At 39.8% G+C, this 22,694-nt stretch overlaps 1 protein-coding gene across 3 annotated transcripts; it reads left to right on the forward strand.

Annotated features, from left to right (window-relative positions):
- Positions 1-216: 216 nt before the first annotated feature.
- Positions 217-22,453, forward strand: INPP1 (inositol polyphosphate-1-phosphatase). Of its 3 annotated transcripts, XM_010991987.3 has the most exons (6): positions 218-566; positions 13,817-14,084; positions 15,438-15,498; positions 17,983-18,183; positions 20,163-20,337; positions 21,707-22,453. In XM_010991987.3, exons 2-6 carry the CDS (start codon positions 13,866-13,868, stop codon positions 22,272-22,274), a joined length of 1,224 nt encoding a protein of 407 aa, XP_010990289.2. In that variant the 5' UTR covers positions 218-566; positions 13,817-13,865; the 3' UTR covers positions 22,275-22,453. The 3 variants fall into 3 exon arrangements, with proteins under 3 accessions (XP_031307664.2, XP_010990289.2, XP_031307665.2); XM_031451804.2 differs by lacking the exon at positions 15,438-15,498 and having other exon boundaries at positions 217-566; positions 17,967-18,183; XM_031451805.2 differs by lacking the exon at positions 218-566 and having other exon boundaries at positions 13,945-14,084; positions 17,967-18,183.
- The last annotated feature ends 241 nt before the right edge of the window (positions 22,454-22,694 follow it).

Consider the following 22,694-nt stretch of genomic DNA (forward strand, 5'->3'; position numbering starts at 1 on the left):
TGGATTTGGTGACCCTAGAGCCCTTTTCTTCCTGGCACTCCCCTCTGAATCATCACGCTCCACTTGTGATGTTGCCGGCTCCGGGCTCCGGCAGGCAGCCGTGGGATGCCGTCGCCCGGCCCTGGGAGCTTCGAGGCGTCACCGCGCCTTTGCACGCCGCGGTCCCGGGGGAAACGACGGGGCGGCGGCCTGGCGGATGCTGCGGTCTGCGATCCAGCGTCGAGCGAGGCGGCGCGCCGCCCGGCTGCGCCTCGCCCTCGGGTGACCACCGCCGTGCTCCCCGCCCCTCGCTCTCGGGCTGAGCCTGCGGCCAGACGCCTGGCGCCCCTCGGCTAGCCTCCTGCGCCCGGCCACCTCCTCCTCCGCATTTTCCTCCTCCTTCTCCCCCGCCTCTTCCGTTTCTGGAGGGAAAGGCTGCAGCCTCCTGGGCTCCGCATCCCGGCTTAGGTAATACGTTTTCCTCCTTACGCCTCGCTTGCCCCGGCGCCACAACCTCCCTTCCTGCTCGGATCTGGGTCCCCGGGCTGGGTGAACAGCACGCACCGCATCGCCTCTCCGGACTGTAGGTGAGTAAATCTGGGTCGGGAGGGCTCCTTGCGTCTCCGCCCGGCCTGTGATGACCTGTGTCTGCTGCAGCCAAGCTGCCACTCCGCCCGGCCCGCATTGCTGCTGCAACCAGCCGGGCGGAGGAGCTCGCGAGTTCTGCGGCTCCCTCCCTGCAGAAACGACCCGAAAGAAATAGATAATGAGAAGCAAGATTGGCAAACAACTTTTTTCCCCTCCAAATTCTGTCATTAGCATTTCTAGGTCCTAGAAGCTAAACTGACAGTTGTCGAGAGCAGTGGCCCAGGTTCAACAGGTAGATGGCATAGCTGTCAAGCGCCCCTTGGTTTTGCTTTGAGAGATGCTGTGTCCAGAGCTGCTGGCTCCTGCTAGCGACTTACTAGACGAGTGTAAAATAAACCTAAAGGGACTATATTTAGAAAAGTCTTTACCTCCTCGCTTTTAATTTTCTGCATTTTGAAAGGCTGTTTTGTGAGATATGCATAGTTAGTTGATGTGGCCAGAGTAGAGTAGTAGAGGGGGAAATATTTAACGTGGGTTTGGCCGAATCATTTATCGTGTTACACACAAAGAGCGTGAAAAAAAAATCCCTAGATTATTTCGTTACATTCATGAAGAATACGTGTAAACAATCCATGTGTGTATTTTGGAAAATTTCCGTTTTAAAGCTAGTTTTAAGGCATTGAATAAGCAGAAGTTTTCCACTGTGTGAATGGCATTCACTTCAAAAGAACAGTGGGTTAAGGCTGTACGGATCCCACATGTTGAATAGAACATTTTTGGCCCTTCTCCTGTGATTCCTAGCTTTGAAACCAAAGGATTTGTTAAGGATCAGCCCTGTTCAACCTGATTATAGTCTAATGATGAAAATAATCCACTGAACTACTATTGACTGATGAATTAGCTAAGTGACCTCATTTTTTACCTCTTAAAATATAGACAATAAGGGGGTAAAAGGTAATGGAAGAGTTAATTTTTTCAACTCAGATATTTGTTTGCATTCTTATTTAGAACGTAGTTTATTTTTAAGCTTTTGTGGATTTTTATACTACTCTTGAATTTAGTTCTTGGTCACGAAGATTATGTAAAATGCGCAGTTACGCTTGATTTTTTTCATAGAATAAGCTACCATTTCTTTTCAAGCTTTTAGACTAAATCATCACTTGCTTGGAAATTGCATCTTGGATTAACATCATTTAGTGTGAAATATCTTATTACAGATTTAAATTACAGTTATGTTTGTAGTAGTTCTGAAAAAAGTCATAGTTGACATACAAGGCCTGTGAAGCAAAAGTTATTCATTACTTATTTCCCCTTTTATTTCTGTCTTTGATACCAATTAGAAGAGTCTTATTCTATTCCATTTTGTAAATAAATTGCCTCAAAGATAATCATGTTATATAAAGTGATTAATAAGTACAAGTATCTTCATTTATTAAACATGAGGGTGGTGTATGTGAGAACTTTTTCTGGATATGTGTCCTCAATAAATGTCCTTGTGAAAATATTTTGAATCTTGTAATGAAGCTAATAAAACTCTGCGTTGATGTTTTTGTTTGATTTGAAGTTCCGAGATAAAAGCAGAGCTGGCAGCCCTTTGCTTCCCATCTCTCATGATTAGTGTTAAGTACTGATTCCCAAATCTGTCTAATTTTAAAAATTACGGAGGGGAGCAGGCAAGTGGGAGGAAGAGGGGATAATAATAGTCTACAAAGATTCCCAGGTTGCAGCTTGGGATTTCCTGAATCAGAATTTCTAAGAGAAAGAGGATACTTAAAATAGGCCAAAATGATGCAATTTCCAAAGGGCAAACCAGAACAAACAAAAAAGGCAAGATTGGGAAACACAGGTGGGAGACAACTGTTGCTGTAATGAATAGCAGACACAACCTATTAGCATTCCTGTACGTAAAATGTTCTTAAATGGAAGCTGTGGTTTTGCTCCTATGACGATGTCACACATTTAGGAAATCTGAAACTTTTATATCTTTTTGTAGTCAAGCCTTCTGGTGATTGAACTTAGCAAACATTTTTACACATTCGGTTTCTTTTTTGTGGTAGGCAATCTTAGTTCAAGTCCTTCAATGTTTTAAGAGCGTTTTATTAATGGATTTTTAGTGCAGATTTCTGTGAGTAGTAATCCACAGCAAAATATTTTGCCTCATCATTTCTCTTTCATATAACAGACTTATTTGTTACTTTTCTGTGTTCCTAGCTAGAGAAGACAAGCATGCAAATTTTAGTAACTTATTTATAACTTTTATTGAAATTACCCAACACCATCTAAAAAAGAAAAAAAAAACTTTACTTGGGCATAAAATGTGGCAAACTATATATAAAAACAAATTGACAAAATAGAGTTTTAACCATCTAGAAAAGAGTTCCTTAAGATGAACTACCACAATGGAAAATGTCAGTTTCCTTCTCTCTCCACTCCTTTTCTTTCCATTTTTTTCCTCTTTTTTGAGGGGTAGGGGAGGGTTGTCTGCTTTCTTGTTTTTGTTTTTAATCAACTGAATATTTAAAATCTTATAATTTAATTATCCAAGTTTAATGTAATTTGCTAACTTTATCAATAGATACTTAAATTTGTCCTTTTCTTTATAGAGTGATGATGGTAGGCTTCTCTTGATGCTAGTGAGAGTTATAATCAATAGCAGAGGAGTTTAATTTGGATGACCAAAGGAAAATGTTATTTAACATTGCTTAAGGAAATCCTACACTTTTTTTATTAGTAGTTTTTAAAAATAGGACCTTATCTTCCAAGTTCTAGAAAACGCCTCTAGCCTGGGAATTTACAAGAATTACATATAATCACATATAATCCCAGTTTGCTCTGGGAAGAATGAAAGGTCTGTTTTAAAAATACGGTTGATTGCAAGCTTCATGAATAGCAAAGAATGGGGGAACTATAAATGAAAAATCAGATCAAGAAGGTGAATATTAGCCCATTTAAACATTTATCATGGTTGCAGGATTAGCAAAAATGCAGGAGCATTTATTATATTTATGTATTGGAGTGGCTCTAAGAGCCATTTATATCTGTTTAGTACTTTGATCTTTTCAAGTGAAAAGGACTATAAATATTCTTCTATCAGTTTGTGTTCCTCTGAAGGCAAATGTTACATCCACTATTCTATATTGTTCTAGTCAACATTTGTAAATATCTGTTGAAAATAAACATTTGCCTCTACAAAGTGAAAGCAGAATGATGAGATGTGCTGCCATAAACCAAGTCTGCCAAAATGATACATAACATGATCTACAACCTTTGCTTTCTTGCTCTAATAGTCAAAGAATATATTTTAGGTCATATAGTTTATCATTGCAGAAATAAATAATAATAACCATCTTCTAAAAAGTTCTGTAAAGAACTCCTTTTAATCTCATTTTCTAATAGTTATAATCCTAAAATTTGCATGATGAATAATCCTTTACAGATTAATTTTGGTGCAAGAAAATCCTTTTAAACATGTTTATCTCTAATGGAATGAAAATCAGTCAATTAAATTACAGAACTCCCACTGTGTGTCATGAGGAGGTGGAAAAAACATGTATCTTGTTGTCAGGGAACTTAAAGCCTATTAGAGAGAGAACAGTGGTGCCTTAAGGGCTGGTTTGGGTGGGGAGCTTAGGCCTTCCTCATAATGTTCATTAACCCAAACTACTGTAGTGTATGAACATACAATCTAAGTATAAAAACCAGTGTTGTTGTACAAAATTAACTGCAAGTCAAAGAGCCTAGTGCTCTTTTTCAACTTAATTTTCATGGCCTTATCCCAATCTTTTTTTATTATGTCTTTATTAGGTAGGTGATAAACATCAAAAGCTTTTAAAATGTACATTTTTTAAAAATGTACTTTCTTTTAAAACTAACTTCATTTGTGTTTTACTCTTTAAAAATTGTAGTAAAATATATAGAATATAAAATTTACCATTTTAACCAGTTTCAAGTGTACAATTCACTTGCAGTAAATACATTCCCATTGTTAGGCAACCATCACCGCTATTCATCTCTAGAACTTTCTATCACCCCAAACTGAAACTTTGGACTCATTATACAGTAACTCCCCATTACCTGCTCTTCCCAGCCCTGGTATCCACCATTGTACTTTCTGTCTCTGTGATTTTGACTATTCTGGGTATCTCATGTAAGTAGAATTATACAATATTGTTCTTTTAAGTCTGGCTTCTGTCACTTATCATGTTGCTTCCAAGGTTCATCCATAGTGTAGCGTGTACCAGAATTTCATTCCTTTTTAAGGCTGAATAATATTCCCCAACCTGTTTTGTATGGAAAGTGGATATAAAAAACAGGGAAGTTTTGAACTGGAATAGACCATAGAAATCATCCCCTCCAACCTGCCTGTCCCTTCTTTCTTGTCCTTTTTTATATTTACACAAATGGGGAAAACAAGTCCCTCAGAGCTTCGTCGTGTGGTCAGGGTTTCACAACTGTTGGTTAAAGGCAAAGCAGAGCCTAAGAACCAGCTCTCTTGTGGCCTAAACGAGGCTGTTTCTACCACACATCCATGCAGCCCATGTAGACCATAAAAGGCAGGTGTTAAATGAGTTGGTACCCAAAGTACATATTGCAAAAGTTCATAAGGAAAGATAAAATGACTGTTATATTTTGAATGTTATATTCAGAAGGAAATGTTCAAAATGGATTTGAGGATTAATAAGATTAATAATTACTAAAACTATAAATAATAATCTGCTGGAAAAGATTCTTTCTACAAACTATGCATCTTGTGTCTTTTCTTTCTGCCTTGAATTAAGCATTCAACTTGTATTTTTTAAAACATTTATTCTTTCCTACAGTTAAGATAGTTACACTGAATCTACTTCTATTTTTTATATTCTATTCATTTGTTGCAGGTTTCATTTGTGACAACACAGTTGTAGGCTAAAAACATCTCTTAGCGCACAGAAGTTGAAGTGTCTAGTTAGAAAATAGCAGATAGAAAAGAGCTTCTATTTAGTGAAAATGTTCCCAACTCTGGAGAAGAGGGTAAAAAAGCATCACTGTCAAATTTAGAAGTATTTTCAAACAGATTTTTTTTTAACACTTTTTAAATATGTTTTGGGAAGTCATTGGAATGCATACTTCAGGCAACTATTATGCTAGTGTGGAATACTTACTATGTAGATCAACTTACATTTTTTCCCGGCATTTAACTTTTGTAACAAAAAAGGGAATATAAATTGGCCCTTAGCTGATCAAGGCCATTATTCTTAGTTGCAGTAGCTTTAGCATTCCCTGTTCTGAGGGGGAGGGTATAGCTCAGTGGTAGCGCTCGTGGTCAGCCTGCACGAGGTCCTGGGTTCAATCCTAAAAATAATAATACACCCCCCCCACACACACAAAAACTTAAAAAAAGAATACAAGAGTCCCTGTTCTGCTCCTGAATAACCAGTGAGAGCCAGAGCTGACAGTTGCACCTAGTATTTCCTTAAATTGTTAAATAAAAATAAGCTGAGAGACATTCCCTGTCCTCTACCTAGATTTACTGAATCAATATCTCCAGGGGAAAAGTCCAAAAATCTACATTTTAAATGAGTGTTCCAATTAATTCTTGGTCTTACTAATTTGGGAAACACGACTTCAGCACAAGCTTCCCTTTCTAAGCTACCAGACAACATTTGAGGTTAGAGGACATCTTTGTGGTCTGTTGTGTTGAGCAGCATCAGTGAGCAAAAATGGGGGCTAATGTGGTCCAACAGTAGCCTTAATAGAGCTAGGGTGAGGTAGACTGATCAGCTTAGAAATGGCATGTATATCAGCACAATTTTGAGGTTAGGAAGAAGGGAGGGAGAAATGTTAAGGTTAAATAGATGGATTTACATATCCCATATTTAATGTCTTTTCTAACAAAACCAAATTAAACTTACTATTTTTGGCCATTTAATTAACTAAATTAATCTCATCAAGATAGGTCACCTCCAAATGACAGAGCATATTAGATTCTGGTTTGATGCTCAGAAAAATGTGTACAATTGCTAATCATCCGGATACAGCTTTGGTTTGTTTTTGTAAATGAGTATAGAATGTATGCAGACTTTGATATAAATGAATATGGGCCCACATGCCTAATAGCACCTGGTAGTGCTGATAAAATCCAAGTGTGATAAACAATATGACAAGGATGAATTCTGTATTTACAAAGCTAAGAGGAAATTCATCAGCCAACATTTGTGGAACATCTCTGAGGTATGTGCTAAGAGTTATAAGAAGCCACACACGTTTAAATCTCCTACTAGACAGAGCCTAGATAAAGCAAAACAATACACAGTGTGTTGGGCAGCTGGGAGAGGGACTTGGCCCACCTCTGTTTTCCCCTGTCCTAGGTACCCAATATAAAGGCAGTAGGCATGGCTCCTGGAGAAGCCAACTGTTGAATTGATTCTCCTCTCTATACATGCACCCCTTTTAAAAACCTTTTTTTTTTTCATCCAATTAGAAATACATATAGAAAAGTATGCAAGTCCTAAGTGTGTAGCTTGATGAATTTACACAATGTCGGCCCGAAAAGGTGATCATCACTCAGATCCAGAATATTACCAGTGCCTGAAAGCCCCATCCTATACCCTCATCAATAACCCCTCCTTCTCCAAGAATAACTGCCATTGTGACTTCTAACACCGTAAGTCAGTGTTGCCTGTTTTTGAACTTCAAATAAATTAAATTCCTCAGCATATATTTTTGTGTGTTCACTCAACAGTATGTTTCTGTGAGATGCATTCACATTGTTGCCTATGGCAGTAATTCATTAATTCTCACTGCTGTATAGTATTTTCTTTTGTAAATATGCCACAGTTTATTTCATTTTATTGTTGATGGTCATTTGGGTTATATTTCATGTGAGGTTATTGCAAATTATGCTGCTAATAAATATCCTTCTACATGTCTTTTAATGTATGTGTACAGGAATTTCTGTTGAGTATAAGTCTTCAAGGAAAATTGCTAGGTCATAGGTTATGCTTATATTCAACAAATTATGAATAGTTTCCCAACATGGTTGTACCAACTTCATTCACACCTGCAGTGTTGAGTTCATTGCTCCACATCCTCACCAAACAGTGACATTTTCAGCTTTACTTTTAGCTATTCCATTGGATATGCACTGATATCCTGGTGTGATTTTAAGTTGCATTTTCCTGACTACTAATGATCTAGACCATCTTTCTGTATACTTATTGGCCATTAAATATCCTCTGTTATGAAGTATCTCTTCAAATTTCTAGCCCTTGCAGCAACATGGATGGACCTGGAGATTGTCATACTAAGTGAAGTAAGCCAAAAACAGAAAGGAAAATACCGTATGATATTATTTTTATGTGAAATCTTAAATAAAAATAAGATACAGATGAACTTATTTACAAAACAGAAACAGACTCACAGACATAGAAAACAAACTAATAAACTTATGGTTGCCAGGAGTAAAAGAGGTAGGAAGGGATAAACTGGGAGTTCAAGATTTGCAGATACTAACTACTATATATAAAATAGATAAACAATAGGTCCTATTGTATAACACAGAGATCTATATTCAATATCTTGTAATAGCCTATAATGAAAAAGAATGTGAAAAGGAGTATATATATATGTATAACTGAATCACTATGTTGTACACTAGAAATTAACACAACATTGTAAATCAACTATACTTAAATTAATTTAATTCGATTAATTAAATTTCTTGCCCTTGAACCGATTCTGAGAAGTTAAGTAAACATTAGGCATAGAAAGCAGGAGGAAGGGCTTGTCAACCAGAGGGAACATTATGTACAAATTAATGGTCTGCCCAGAGCACAGGAGCAAATGAACAGACAGTAGGAAATCAGCCACTAAAATGCTAAACTTCTTCAGAGCCGGTGAAGTGATGACAGCAATATCACAGAGATCAAAGCAAAATAACACAAAGAAAGTACAGGCAGTCCCATGCTATGCTACTTAGTGGATGCTGAGAAATGTTTGACAGTCAAGTATCTGAAAATTGAACACAGCTAGACATTGGAAGGAAATTCAGTTTCCCATGAGCTGAAAGGCAGTATTTGTAAATCCCTATCAATGCCTGTGGTATAGGTTTCCCTCTGGTCTAGGTAACCAGGTGAGCAGATGAGCATCACTTAGGGATATTGGGGGAGGCTATTGTTAGCAAGTTTCATGTTAGCCATCAATGGTTGCTCCAGTTGAGCCTCTGGCGTACTTTGTGTGAGCCCACTTCTGTTCCCCAGCCTCTCTGCCAGGGCAGCTTCCATTCTTTAAACTACTCCCTAAAGCAGCCTTAAGTATGGAGCAGGAAGGGGAAGGGGAACAAGGTCTCTGTTTCCCCTACGACAGCAGTGTGAGCTAAAGATAGCCCTGGCCAGCCCCTCAGCGTGTGCCCACCCAGGGAGACTCCTGGACAGCTGCATCCCTTGAGAGAGGTCACCATGGACACTTAGTGTAAAACAACCAAGTATTTCGTGGAAGTTGGGCCTTTTCCCCTCAACAGCAACAGCAGTCAGGCAGGGCCACCACTCAGTAGTTCCAAATTGCCAACCTTCAGAGGATGAGCGGAAGACTGAGTTCAGGATGTGAATGGTGGTGCCGGGGTGGAGTCATTGTCTAATGGGCAAAAATGTGGGCTCTGTAGAAGTGGTGGAGTATTGGCAGGAAGAAATGAATGCCAACAGAAATGTTTTGAGCTACTTGCCTGTTCCTTAGCAGCTCTGTCTTGTTGAGGGCCCTTATCTATGTCGTCACACTTCTGTGAACAGCAAGAGGACACGGCCAGCTTCTCATACAACCAGGCTCATCACACAAGAACAGACACCCTTGGCTCTAGAATCCCCACAAAATACCCCTACAAAATATCCTGCTTGACATCTATACAATGTCTACCGTGAAGCCAGAGTAGTCTTCAGCCTCTGGGAGCCAAAGTTTCCACCCAGACGCCCAGAAACTGAAGCAATCTGATCTGGCCTGCATAAAGGAACATTTTTCTGGGTCATTCAAAGAATTACAAGTAGTTTCCAGCCTTTTGGATTTAATGGAGTAGTAAATTTTCAGAAAAGATTTCAGTGACCCATATAAAGTTGCTGACCTCCTATTTTTTCAAGTAAGGACATGTGACTGTGGTTCCTGTGAAGTTGTATTTAATAGTCGTAGCTGTCATTTGTTATACACTATATGTGAGGCTCTGTGCTGGGCACTTCTCCAGAAATACCTCATTTGGTCTTCACAATGTCCCTGCAAGGCAACTATTATTTTTATATTACAGCTGAAGAGAGAGGCTTAGGGAGGGTAGGTAAATTACCTGATGCCACACAGCTAGTTAATGACAGAGCCCTGGTTTTGAACCCAGGTCTGTCTGATTCCAAAGCGTGTGTCTTTCCCATTATACTGTTTATAATATCTGAAATATGTGTATGTTATTCAGATATGATTGTTAAACAGTGGTGTTCTGATGAGATGATACAATGGTCAGAAATTAAAATTGAGTTTTCTCTTTGTGGAGAGATTTGGGCTTCCAGGAAAAGTCTTAAGAGATTTTTGTCCCCCTAATTGACCTATTTCAGTTTATTCAATATTTCTCTAGTAGATATGAAAATGCCATAAAAGATAAAGAGACTTTCTATCTGACATTGTAATGCAATCTTATATAAACATGCAGATATTTATTTGCCTGAGATGGTAAGGAATGTAACTTCTTTCAACCTGTTCTGCTCAAATGTGACTTGAAATAGGTTGTAACAAAATAAGGCTTATGAGAAGTTATTTCAGTGTTAGTTGATCATTAAAAATTTGACTGCTGTAAAGTGAGTAGCTTCTAGTGGGAAAGGTTGTCACACCAAATTAAACATATTGCCCACATAAATGGGGAAGAGAACCCTAGCCCACTTTTACTGTTTAACCAGAAAACAAAAGACAAAGGAATAGTTTGGGTTGGCATTTGCTAAGATTATCAAGGTCTCTTTGTCTGGAGAGATTTTATAGGCTGAACAATAATCCCTCTAAATTTGAATGTTGAAGCCCTAACCCCCAGTACCTTATAATGGGACGGTTTGTGGACGTAGGGCCTTCAATTTAATTAAGGTTAAGTGAGGCCACATGGGTGGGCCCTAATCCAGTCTGACTGGTGTGTTTATAAAGAGGGAGAGACACTCAGGCCTGCTCGTCCTCAGAGGAAAGGCCATCTGCAAACCAAAGGGAGAGGCTTCAGGAGAAACCAAACCTGCCTACGTCTTGATCTTGGACTTCCAGTCTCCAGAACTGTGAGAAAATAAATTCCTGTTGTTTAAGGCACCTGGTCTGTGGTATTTAGTTATGGCAGCCCTAGTAAACAGATACAAGAGGAATGAGATGTTTGGCAGGAGCTAACCCCTCCTCCACCTCCATGCCAAGATAGCCAGTGAAGACAGATATCAGAACACGGATGAGCTTTTACTACCCAGCAAAGCTGGTTTACATTGAGACGGAGGATCAGCTAGGGAAAAGGTTTTCCTGAGAGTAGAAGGGAAGAAGGGAAGTGAGTGTCAAATAAAGTGATATATTTTTTTAAATAGTCAGACTACTAACAGCTAACAAGTAGATGTGTGTGTTTCTCTCCTTTTTGCTGTATAATGGACCTTATGATAATAATACACTGGTGATTATTTATCCAGTAACTAGTCATTTCTTCCCTTAGTTAACAGCTAAAAATTGGCAAAAGGATTTTATTGGCTAGGGCACTGGCTAATGGCATGGGTTTCTGTCGGTTTGTCTGTGCTTGAATCCTGTCCCAGCACTTAGCCGTGTGACTTGGGGCAAATCACGTGACCTCCTGTGCCTCCATTTCTTTACCAGTAAAATAGAGATAATAGTACTTTCTTCATAGGGTTGTGTGAGAATCAAATGAGGTAATACATGTAAAGTGCTTAGAAGGGTACCTGCCATGTAGTAAATCACCTAATAAATGTTAGCTATTATTATTTTAACTTGGGCCTTTCCTTGCACATGGATATCATAGTACGTACATGGTTCCACCAAGATATCTGCCACCAGGTGCCAGCCCCCCTGAAATTACCAGCATAGTATTAAGAATAAACAGCCCGGAAGAAAGCAGCCATTAAATCTCAGTGTTTAGCATCATCTAGGAGGCTAACAAAAATACAGATTCCTGGGCCCTGTCCCCAGAGATTCTGATTCCCTAAGTTGGGATGGAGCCCAGGAATCTGCCTTTTTAATAGGCACCTTAGGTAATTCTAACACGGGGGTGGGGTGGTGGTTCTCAGAACACCCATTAAATACTAATCCAAAAGAATTTCTTCAATATTCAAGGCTGTTAAATTATGATAAATGTCATAACTTACTAATCATGGATCTATAATAATTTTCATTGAAAATATTTGAAATGTTTAAAGCTAACATAGGTCAATAATGAGTATATAGACTTGCTTTAAAAAATCATCTGAATAATAATTTCCACGAGGGTTAATGCAAGCTATTAATAAACTTGAAGAAAAAATTCTGTGTTGGATGTAGCCCTCAGTTTCCTCATAGGCAGTTTGTCTCAGGGTGAGTCACTTAAGGTGAGAACAAATTGTCCAGGACTCCCCTGAGTGTTGTGGCCTGGCTGAGCGAATGAGCTGAGGACAGACGGAGAGAGAGAGATACAGAAGAAGCTTACAGAGAAATCCAGAGAATGGTGGCTTGATTTATTTGGAAGAAATGGTGCATTCAGCCAGAAAGCAGCAGGCTAGCCATGCAAATTAATTAGAAGGTCTTGCATGAAGATGACGATAGCTGATGACAACTTCTTGCTACTGCAAATACTACTAGTCCTTCTTGTGCCGAAGGATTTTAGCAACTCTGACTTTCTTAACACAAAATAAGGCCACACTGGAGTTACTGGCGAAGAGGTAGTGACATCTCTAGGGATCAGGATACACGTTTCTCAAGTTGCCCGCTGAAAACCCACTTGTTTGTGTGCCCATTAGCAAAGTAACAGCACCTGCTTCTCACCTGCGAGAATGAAAGTTAACTTTAAAAAGTTTTGCCTGTCTAATAGTGAAGTAGGGTGTCTCATTGTTTTTACTCACTTTCCTTTTATTACCATTGAGTTTGGACATATCCTCTCATGGCGGTTGACCCTTAATCTTAAGAAAATAACCTAGTTTGTGTGTGTGTGTGTTTTATTTTGGTTTTTTTTTTTTTTTTTAAGCAAAACTGTTTAAGACAAAGCAGCTGTAACAGTTAACAATTAACTCCATTGCATTGACATCTTCGTTGTTGTACTAATTCTCGGCCTCCTAGAGTCCATTAAGGGAACTTTTTTTTAAGAAGTAAAGTATTTGTTATGATAATAAAGAACAGGAGCTTGTGTGTAAGACTGACTGAGCCCTGCCGGTTAGTCTTGTGTAACCCTGAACAGGTTGCTTAACCTCTCAAAGCTGCAGTTTCCTTGACTATAAAGCAGGGCTGATAATTCTCACAATAATTCTCACAATCGTGAGATAGAAATTATTAAAGTTTTCAATAAAATGCAGCTAGTGTTGAAAGTGAGAAATGTTCTTCTTCTCCTAATTACCCGATAGGTATGTCAAGGTGTGGTAGCATGCCTCTTAGAAGCCAGAACTTTTCAAGTCCCAACAAGTTGTGTATTTTACTTCATTTTATTATTTAAATTGCCAGAAGAGCAGCACAGGTAGTGGGACTTTTTTAATAGGGGAGAAAAAAAAAAGGTGGTTAGTCTTGCGAGACGGCCTGGGCTGCTAGCCCAAGAGTGACCTCAGAGTCTTGCCGGACACAACAGTGCTTGCTGGTGTGGTGCTTAGTGCTTTAGAAAGCTGCCCCAAACTGACAGGGTAAATCCACTTTCACTGTTTCCTTCTCCAAAAGGATGAAAGAAAGAGTTCTACTTTCCTAATACTGTCGCTAAGCTTGCGTGCCCATTTGAAGGTCATTACAGGAACTTGGTTTTTCCTTTTAATGTTGTACCGGTGTATCCAGCTGTCTATCTGTCTAAGGTTTTGTAAACAGTATGTGGATTCTCAGAGACTAATGGATTTGAGTCTATACATTTATTTTGATTTTCAAAAATAAGTTTCAAATTTTAGATGCTATCCAGTCTTCCACACCGAGGATGTGACTGTGATATATACTAGCTGTTCAGCCATGCTGCCAGGTTGGCTGCCAGGTGGGTGGTTGGGTTGTTAGCGGTGCTGAGGCACCCTGACATCACTCTCTGAGCTGCTTTCTCTTTCACATTCTTGCTCTTTTTCAGCTGACGGCCCAGAGGGTGGGTGCCTATTCCACCAGCAACTGCAACCAAAATGCCAAGTTTAGAAATGTCAGAGATCCTCCGGGAGCTGCTCCGTGTCTCTGAGAAAGCTGCCGACATTGCCCGGGCGTGCAGGCAGCAGGAAGCCCTCTTCCAGCTACTGATAGAAGAAAAGAGAGAGGGAGAAAAGAACAAGAAGTTTGCAGTTGATTTCAAGACCCTGGCTGATGTACTGGTGCAGGAAGTTATAAAACAGAATATGGAGAACAAGGTAAGAAAGGTCATAGCCAAGGTAATTGCAAAATATTTGCCCCTGTGGTTTTCTCCCCTTGATAGAGTAGCATGCCTTTTCCTCCCCCACACCCCCTCAGAATACTAGCACCTTGGATTCTAATAAACAACTTGGGTTTTCCCCCTCGTTTTGACTTCAATATTATGTGTGTTACAGAAAGTGTGTGTTGCAGAAAAGAATTTTAAATACAGAAAAATAAGAATCCTCTTAATCCTACCACTAGAGAAAACCACAGCTGTGTTTTGCTGAATATTGTTAGAATGTTTCCCTTCTGTGTGTGTCTGCATGGCACGTCTAACTTACTTTGCAAGAAATGGGAACATGTTGTTTTATAACCTGTTTTTTTTTTAACTTGATATATTTAAGTCTCACCTTTTGACATAATCATTTATCTAATGATTGCCTTAGTAATGGATTCAGAGAGTCCTGGAGACTTAAAGTTTCCCTTTATTCTAGTAGAAAAACATTGTTTATAACTAATAATGATTGCAATTCTAGGTCTTTTAAGTTGACTAGGGTAAAGAAACTGTAATCTTAAGTCGTCATAACAAACAATAACATTAGCGGACACTTATAAATGCTTACTATGTGCCAGGTACTGTTCAAAGGGCTTTAAGTATATTAACTTCACATTTAACAATTTTATGGGGTAAGAACTATTATTTCAATGTAATGAATAAGCAAAGGGAGGCACAGAGAGGTTAAGTAACTTGCCTAGGGTTACACAGCAAAGTGAATGGCAGGGTCTGTTTTCGAACACAGGCCGACTGGCTTCAGAGTTTGGACTCTTTGTGATACTGTATTGCCTTTTATGTGATAATGAATACTTTTCTTTTAGATTTGGGAGGATAGAATTTCATATCAGAATCTCGTGTTATCATCTGATCCCTTCTATCCAGTCTCAAGTAATCATTTTAGGTACTTGGTCAGTAACATCAACTTGTATAAGCTACTAGGGTGCTGTTTAAGAGCCATAGTTAAAATACCTCCTTTGTAAACATTCTAGTTCTATGGCCCTTAACTGGAAGGATGAAGTTTTTAGAAGTACTTCTGCAGACTCAGCAGAACATAAGGAAACCAGCCTTCTACCATGATTTGGACTTTCTAGAGGGGCAAAGGAGCAGGAAAATATTAAAAAACTAAGTCCTGAACCAAGCTGGCTTCACTTTTTATCCTTGGGTTGATTTCTGGAATTGTAAATTTCTAAATTTCAGATCTAATTGTGCTATTTAATTTGAAATTAAAATGGAAATCTGTTCAGAACTGAACATGAATGTGGGTTCTTTTTTTTTTTTATTGTTTTGTATTTTTGTCATACTCTGAATCATTCAGTTTCCAGGCTTGGGAAAAAAAATTTTTGGAGAAGAATCCAATGAGTTTACTAATGATTTGGGTAAGTATAAGAATCTTAATGTATTTTTATAACTTAATTATCATATGGTATTCTGATTTTCAACCTACATCATGAAATAAGTGGATGTTTGGAGGCCTTTCATGTAAATAACATATTTTAATGATAAGCTTCATTCAGTACCTCAGAATATCATGACATTTAAGTTAGGGAGACGTGACGTCTTAGAATTACTTAGCAAGTCCACATTTATTGTTCTAGTTATAAATCTGTAGCATTTGAGTAATGTATGATTTAACCTTTGGGAAAGTTACATGGTCCTTTGGGAATCTAATGGAGTCCTAGATGCCCCCAGAAAGATACACATCTGTATAATTGTGCAGACAGTTTCAGGTCCATGTAAACCCGTTTGTGGAGGTCCTGAGGAGTCCATAGACCTTGGCTGAGAATGTCAAGGAGGCCCTGTCCCTGGGCAAATCGCCTCATCACTTCTCTGGTTTCAGAAACTCTGGAAAGGGAGTTGGACTACCTAAAAGGTTCCTATTAGTACAGTTTTAAATGTTATTTAACTGGTTTCCTGTAGGCCAAATTCTTCTTTGATGGACCACCATGTTGCCTTGTGGTAGAAAGAAAAATACCAAAATCGCTGATCTTCTTTAAGAAACAAACTGTTTTTAGTTTGTCTGGGGTTTTGTTTGTTTAATGGTAGAAGATTAAAACAGTGAACTTTAAACATTGTTCTTGTGACAAATAGTTAAACATCTAGAAGCATATTTACACAGAAAAGTAATTTCTGGATTAACCCTGGGAAAATGTGTTTCCTTCATGGGCTGTGTATTAAGATGCAATTAGTTCTACAACATTCAGTATGAAGGAAGAGAAATCTCATTTAAAGTTAAGGTTAAAAAAAACCTGTGACTAACTCAAGAAATCCTACACTTAAAACCCTATGTTTGACTATTTCATAAACAGTTATCTTAATATTTCATTTACCTAGAATTATAGGGGCAAAAGGGCATTCTACATACATATGCCTGAGAACTGTAGGAGAGAATGCATTTAACATGTTGGAGGGGGAGAGAACCGTGAAGGAGAAGGGCTGGTGGATCAGGTGAGATGGAACCATAGAAGTTCAAAGGAAGGAGTATGGGTTTTTCTCTAAGTGTGTTGGGAATTCAGTGGAGAATTTTAAGCAAAGTGGTAATGTGACAGGATATGCTGCTTTGAATGATCCCATGACATTTACTAAGCCTAGTGTAGGTGCTTACCAAGTGGCAGTGATTAGCATTATTATTTCCCAACTTTAATAGTCTGATTTAATTTGAATTAAACTAAATTTAGTTGAATGTTTCTTGCTGTTTCAGACTCATTGTTGTAATAGATTTGCACTGTGCTTCCCAAACTTTAACGATCAATGAGTCACCTGGGGAGCTTGTTAGAACTCAGTGGGTCTGGGATGGGGCCTGAAGTTCTGCCTTTAACAAGCTCTCAGGTGACTCATTGATGATGCAGGTGCTACCAGTCCTTGGAATGGCTAGCTCAGCTAGGAGTATTTGTCCACATACCTTAAAAAGCCCCAAAGTGCCATGTTTTCATAAGTTTTAAAAGCTTATATTCTGCTTTGCTGTCACTTTTTGTGACATATTAATTTGCCTGTTTTTTCTAGCCTCTTTCCTCACATTCTGGGGGAGCTGGAAACCAGATTAAACAAGGGTCTAAGAAGCATGTTTAAAGTGATGGTAAAGCACCTACACTTGGTCACTTGGGGCTTCAGTCGCAGAAGCGGTTTTGCTTACATCCTGATTCCCAGTGGAGAAGAGAGCTACTCTATGAATGCCATTTAGAGTCCTACAGTTTTAGCACATTTAAGATGAGTATACCTCCGGGGAGGGTATAGCTTAGGGATAGAGTGCATGCTTAGCATGCACGAGGTCCTGGGTTCAGTCCCCAGTTCCTCCATTAACTACCTTCCCCTGCCAAAAAAAAAGGGGGAAAAAAAAGATTAGTATATTTACATTACTGAGCATGAACAATTTTTAGTTAAAAGCATTCTAGAGGAAGGTAGAAGCACTTCTGTGTACTGATAAACACTTCATTCTTTTCAATAACGTATTCTAACACGAATAGGGTGACCTACGTGTATTAAAAGTAAAAAGGCAAAAAATATGAGATTAATTATCAAGGACTTAAGGTTCAGGAGTTTCTTAACTGGTCCCTGAGCTGCTTTAAACTGGATACAAAACTGTATGCATGTGCCCATGTGGACATTTTTCTGGGGAGAGGTTCCTCTGATGCCTGGAATCCATTCCTCACTGTTCACATTAGGTGCATGAGTGACCACTGGGCATCTGTGACTTTGTGAAGCCCATTGGGTGATTCTGGCAGTGAATGGGCTGGGAACCACTGGTATGGGTATGTTGCCCTCACCTGACCTGAGTGCACGGCTTTTACCCCTTCCCATCCTTCTGTTGTTCTTTCTCCCCCGAAACTTGAAATGTAATGGGTTTTAGTCTGTCTTTACTCTAGGGGAAAAGATTATCATGAGACTGTGTCCAACAGAGGAAGAAACAGTAGATCTTCTCAACAAAGTCCTTAGTGGTAACAAGCTGGCATCTGAAGCGTTAGCCAAGGTTGTACATCAGGACGTCATCTTTACTGACCCAGCTCTGGATTCAATAGAGATCAGCATTCCACAGGACATTTTGGCAATTTGGGTGGATCCCATAGGTAAGTAGAGGAGAGTGTTTGCTTTTGTTCATTTGCTTTTATTAGTAACCCTTTTTGTCCTCTGCAGGGCAGGGGGTTGGAAAAATAAACCATACTTTCAATTTTTATCTCTCCTAGAAATTTTTAAATTTTTAAAGCTTTAAAATGATAAATGAAACGTTGAAATGTGTGTTAGAGACACACATCTATAATACTTATATCTATATCTGTAACACATATATCTGTATATCTATAATGCATGTATCTGTAACTCGTATACCTATAACATATATGTGTGTGTACACACACACACACACACACACATACACATAACAAAGCTGATGAACTCATCTTTGAAAGACTTCAGGGGCCAGACTGCTAAATACGAGAGAAGGACGAAGTGATAGCAGCTATAACTGAGCATGAAGAGCATCACGCCCCAGCAGATTGTTGCCATATGGGAGTACAGTCCAGAGCTTCAGATTTTTTAAAAACGATCAAAATCTAGATTTTTAAATGAGATCTCAGTTTAACCACTGGCTACTAATTCAGTTAAATAAGCAAACAATCAAAATCGCTGTACCTGTCAAGCAACACAGGGCTGAATGTGTCTTTAGCAGTCAACTTATGAATCCTGTGTAAACCTCTTCCGGTATTTTTTTTGTCATGATTATGGCAGAACTCTAATCTATAGCTCATTATTTTAAAATTATAGGCCTATCTCAGTGATGCTATTAATATAATGCCCTAGGTATGGATTTTGAGAAATCCCTGCCTGGCATATTCTACCCAAAACAACTGGGGCCAATCATTATGCTGATCAGGCAAACTCCCCCCACCCTCCCCTTCCTATCATCACATTAATACGACATTATAGAAATGCCTGTAAGCATCAAAACTAAAGAACATTCGTCCAATGGATTATATATAGAAACTAAGAATCTTTTCCAGACTCTTTTACCACTTGAAGGTAAGTCAGCCTCAGTTAAGGGACAGAAACCTTGTTTTTTTGGTCCCGTCCTGAATTGATTCAGGATGTGATGGTACATCCTTAACTGGGCATTAACTCACTGGATGTTAGCAGTCAGCTGCTGCAGGTTTATCTTTTAAGGAGAAACCTGGCTCCTTGGCTTCTTTTTCCTAGGAGCACCATCAATTTCTTCCTTTTGTGCCACCATCATTATTTCTTTCCTCTTAATTTGAGGGACAAACAAAAGAACAAAAAGGTAATTCCACCCCTGATAGATTCCTGGAAGGAGGTTTTCCATTCCCCTTGGACTAGTCCCCTGATTAGTAAGAACTCTAAGAAATCCCACCAGTTCTCCTGAGCCATTAGCTTTTCAATGATTCTGACATGTGATGGGTATTTGAGTGCTTGTTACCTGCAAGGTGTTGTGCTAGCTGCCATAGGAGCTATGGATGTGTCCTCTCTCTCCAAGAGTTTCCATTACAGTTGGGCAAATGAAACATAAGCAGCTTAAAAGTGAAGTGCAATAGATCATGTAACAATTCAGTGTAAATGGCATCCAAAGGCAAGACTTGATCGCTCCTATCTTAGACCACTTTGGCTACTATAAGAAAATACCATGACCAGGTAGCTTATAAACAACAGAAATTTATTTCTCACAGTTCCAGAGTCTGGGAAGTCCACGATCAGGGTGCCAGCATGGTTAGGTGAGGGGCCTCTTCTTGGTTCTAGCTGGTTCCTTCTCACCATGTCCTCACCTTGTGGAAGGGACTCAGGATCCCTGTGGACCCTCTTTTTTTAAGGTACTAATTCCATGCATGAGGGTTCCACCCGCAGGACGTAAGTACCTCCTAAAGGCCCACTTACTAATGTCATCACCTTTTGGGGGTTAGAATTTTGGGGGCACATAAACATTATAGCAGTTACCAAATTTGAAGAGAGAAATGATACAGGACAGAGTTTATAGATATATTCATCACTATCTTCTAAATAATCCTGACCTGAAACCAGACAAATTTGTTTCATTTTCCAGATTCAACTTACCAGTATATAAAAGGTTCTGCTGACATTAAATCCAACCAAGGCATCTTCCCCAGTGGACTTCAGTGTGTCACTATTCTAATTGGTGTCTATGACATACAGACAGGAGTGCCCCTGATGGGCGTCATCAACCAGCCTTTTGTATCACAAGACCTAGGCACCCTCAGGTAAAAGAGGAACACTTGCAGTCTGTCATGGCTTTCAGACGTTACAGCCTCAGCTTTGCTTATCATCAGGATTCTCTCTCCACGTGACATTCCCGTGACTTGATATATTGGGGTACTCCTACTAAAAGTCTGCATTGTATGAATTAATGTGCTTTTTAGTTTCAATCCTGGGTTTCAAAACAAAATGTCTAATGAAAATCATCTAATGAAAAGATGAGTAGGTCTGGCCAGGATTAGAACCTGCCTATGGGGTGCTCTCCCTGTAAATTATACCAGCATCACTTCCTTTCCTGCCTCTTCCCCCCTCCCCCTTCCATGGACTCTTGTGCAGAGCATAGAGGGTGGCCAGGCTATTAGTTGCTCTGATCCATGGCCCCAGGCTTTGGTTGACTCCAGGGCATGGCAGAGTCCAAGTGGAAGCTGCTTTTCTCCTGTGGTTTCAGTTTTTTTGTTGAAATACATAATTTTTTTTCCACTTGCATAGAACTACATATTTTTATTGAACTTCGAATTTCTTTAGGCAACTAAGAATCACTTGTTCTTTAATAGTCAGAAACTACACCTCTGGAATCCTGACATTTTTTTCTTCTACCCCTGCCTTCTTCCCCACTGAAAATGTTTCTATTATCTTTACAGGGTCGTTAAGATGTTAAAGAGAAGTGAGACTGGGTGCCAACATAATCATGGCCTAGAAATGGTTGACAAAGTGTTAGTGGTACAGATTCTGGAGTGGGATTTCCTGGGTTTGAATGCAGATTCTACCACTGATTTACGTCCTTACGCTTACATGCGCTAAGCCTCAGTTTCCTTCTCTGGAAATAAATTACCCAGCATATATAGTCAGTCAGACACAGAGAAATGATAGGTGCTGTTGTTGCCAAAAGTAGTGAGTCCCTCTTTTTTGGTGTTAAAGCCAAAGTGGAGCTAGTGAATTAGAGAATGAAAAGATGTAAACAATTGAAGAATTTATAAAGATTGTGAAAGATCTGCAGATTGAAAAGAGATTATTTATTGGTTCATCTCCCCGGCTCCCCACCCTCTGTATCCCTCCTAAACTTTAAATGCCAAATGTGACAGTGAAACTTTGCTGTATTCCTGGAGGCCAGAAATCCCATAAATATTTTAGCATTTATTGAGATGGCTGAGATAATGAGGAAAAACAAAGAATTCCTGATCTGCAATGACACGGGCAGCGACGTGTGTAGGAGTAACTTTTAGAAATGAATTAGCTACTTGATGTCTATTTCTAGGCTTCAGGGCCTTTGAGACTATTTTTGTTAATGATTTTCGTATCAAGTGGAGAAGCCGTATGAGCAGTGAAAACGAACATGATAACCTACGGCCACAAACTGAATGTTCTCCTCCGCAGGTGGAAAGGACAGTGCTACTGGGGCCTTTCTTACATGGGGACCAATATCCATTCACTCCAGTCTCCGCTCTCTGCAAGGAACAGCCGTGAAGCGCGGAGCCCGGTGACCGCAAACCCCAGCTCGGGGGCAGAAAGCCCCCACCCGTTCTCAGCCGTCATCAGCACGAGTGAAAAGGAGCCGATCAAGGCCGCGCTCACGCGCGTGTGTGGAGAGCGCATATTCCGGGCGGCTGGGGCTGGTTACAAGAGCCTCTGTGTTGTCCTCGGCCTTGTCGACATTTACATCTTCTCAGAAGATACCACGTTCAAGTGGGACTCCTGTGCTGCCCACGCCATCCTCAGGGCCATGGGTGGGGGCATGGTGGACTTAAAAGAGTGCTTGGAAAGACATCCCCAGGCGGGGCTCGACTTGCCGCAGTTGGTGTACCACGTGGGAAACGAGGGCGCTGCGGGGGTGGATCAGTGGGCCAACAAGGGAGGACTCATCGCCTACAGGTCAAGGAAGCAGCTGGAGGCGTTCCTGAGCCTCCTCATCCAACACCTCGCCCCCAAGGACACACATACATAGGTGAGCTCCGTCCTCGTGGACTCCTGCACCCAACTGTGAACCTACTCCCCACATCTCTATCTTTGGAAGATAGCTTTGTCCTATTGACGGTCAACATTCACCTTCCTCATTTGAGGAGCATTTTTCCATTATGTGTTCATAATGTTAATGTCAATAAATGAATGATATTCATGCAGCAATGGAATGTGTGAGATTCTTGATAGTGGATGTTGTGCTATTAATGTTGCTTGAAACTCTTCCATAAAAATTCCTGCCCAATTGGTAAAATTCTAGAGAAGTAAAATGTCGCTGAAATATCTAGGGAAAGTAAAGAGGGGTTGTGCTTAGGTTTTGTTTCCCATCTGGAGGGAAAATCTGCAGCTTTAGCCTTTGGCAGAACATGCAGGACTGAATCTGAAGCATAATTTAGCCACGCTCACG

This window comes from Camelus dromedarius, chromosome 4, assembly GCF_036321535.1.
Source record: "Camelus dromedarius isolate mCamDro1 chromosome 4, mCamDro1.pat, whole genome shotgun sequence".
Taxonomy (NCBI): Eukaryota; Metazoa; Chordata; class Mammalia; order Artiodactyla; family Camelidae; genus Camelus; species Camelus dromedarius.

What these genes read in the sequence shown, in the direction of transcription:
- INPP1 (XM_010991987.3), top strand. Translation starts at nt 13,866, where the DNA reads ATGCCAAGTTTAGAAATGTCAGAGATCCTCCGGGAGCTGCTCCGTGTC. An exon ending in AACAGAATATGGAGAACAAG is followed by an intron (nt 14,085 to 15,437) that starts GTAAGAAAGGTC and finishes TGAATCATTCAG; the next exon opens with TTTCCAGGCTTGGGAAAAAA. An exon ending in AATTTGGGTGGATCCCATAG is followed by an intron (nt 18,184 to 20,162) that starts GTAAGTAGAGGA and finishes TTCATTTTCCAG; the next exon opens with ATTCAACTTACCAGTATATA.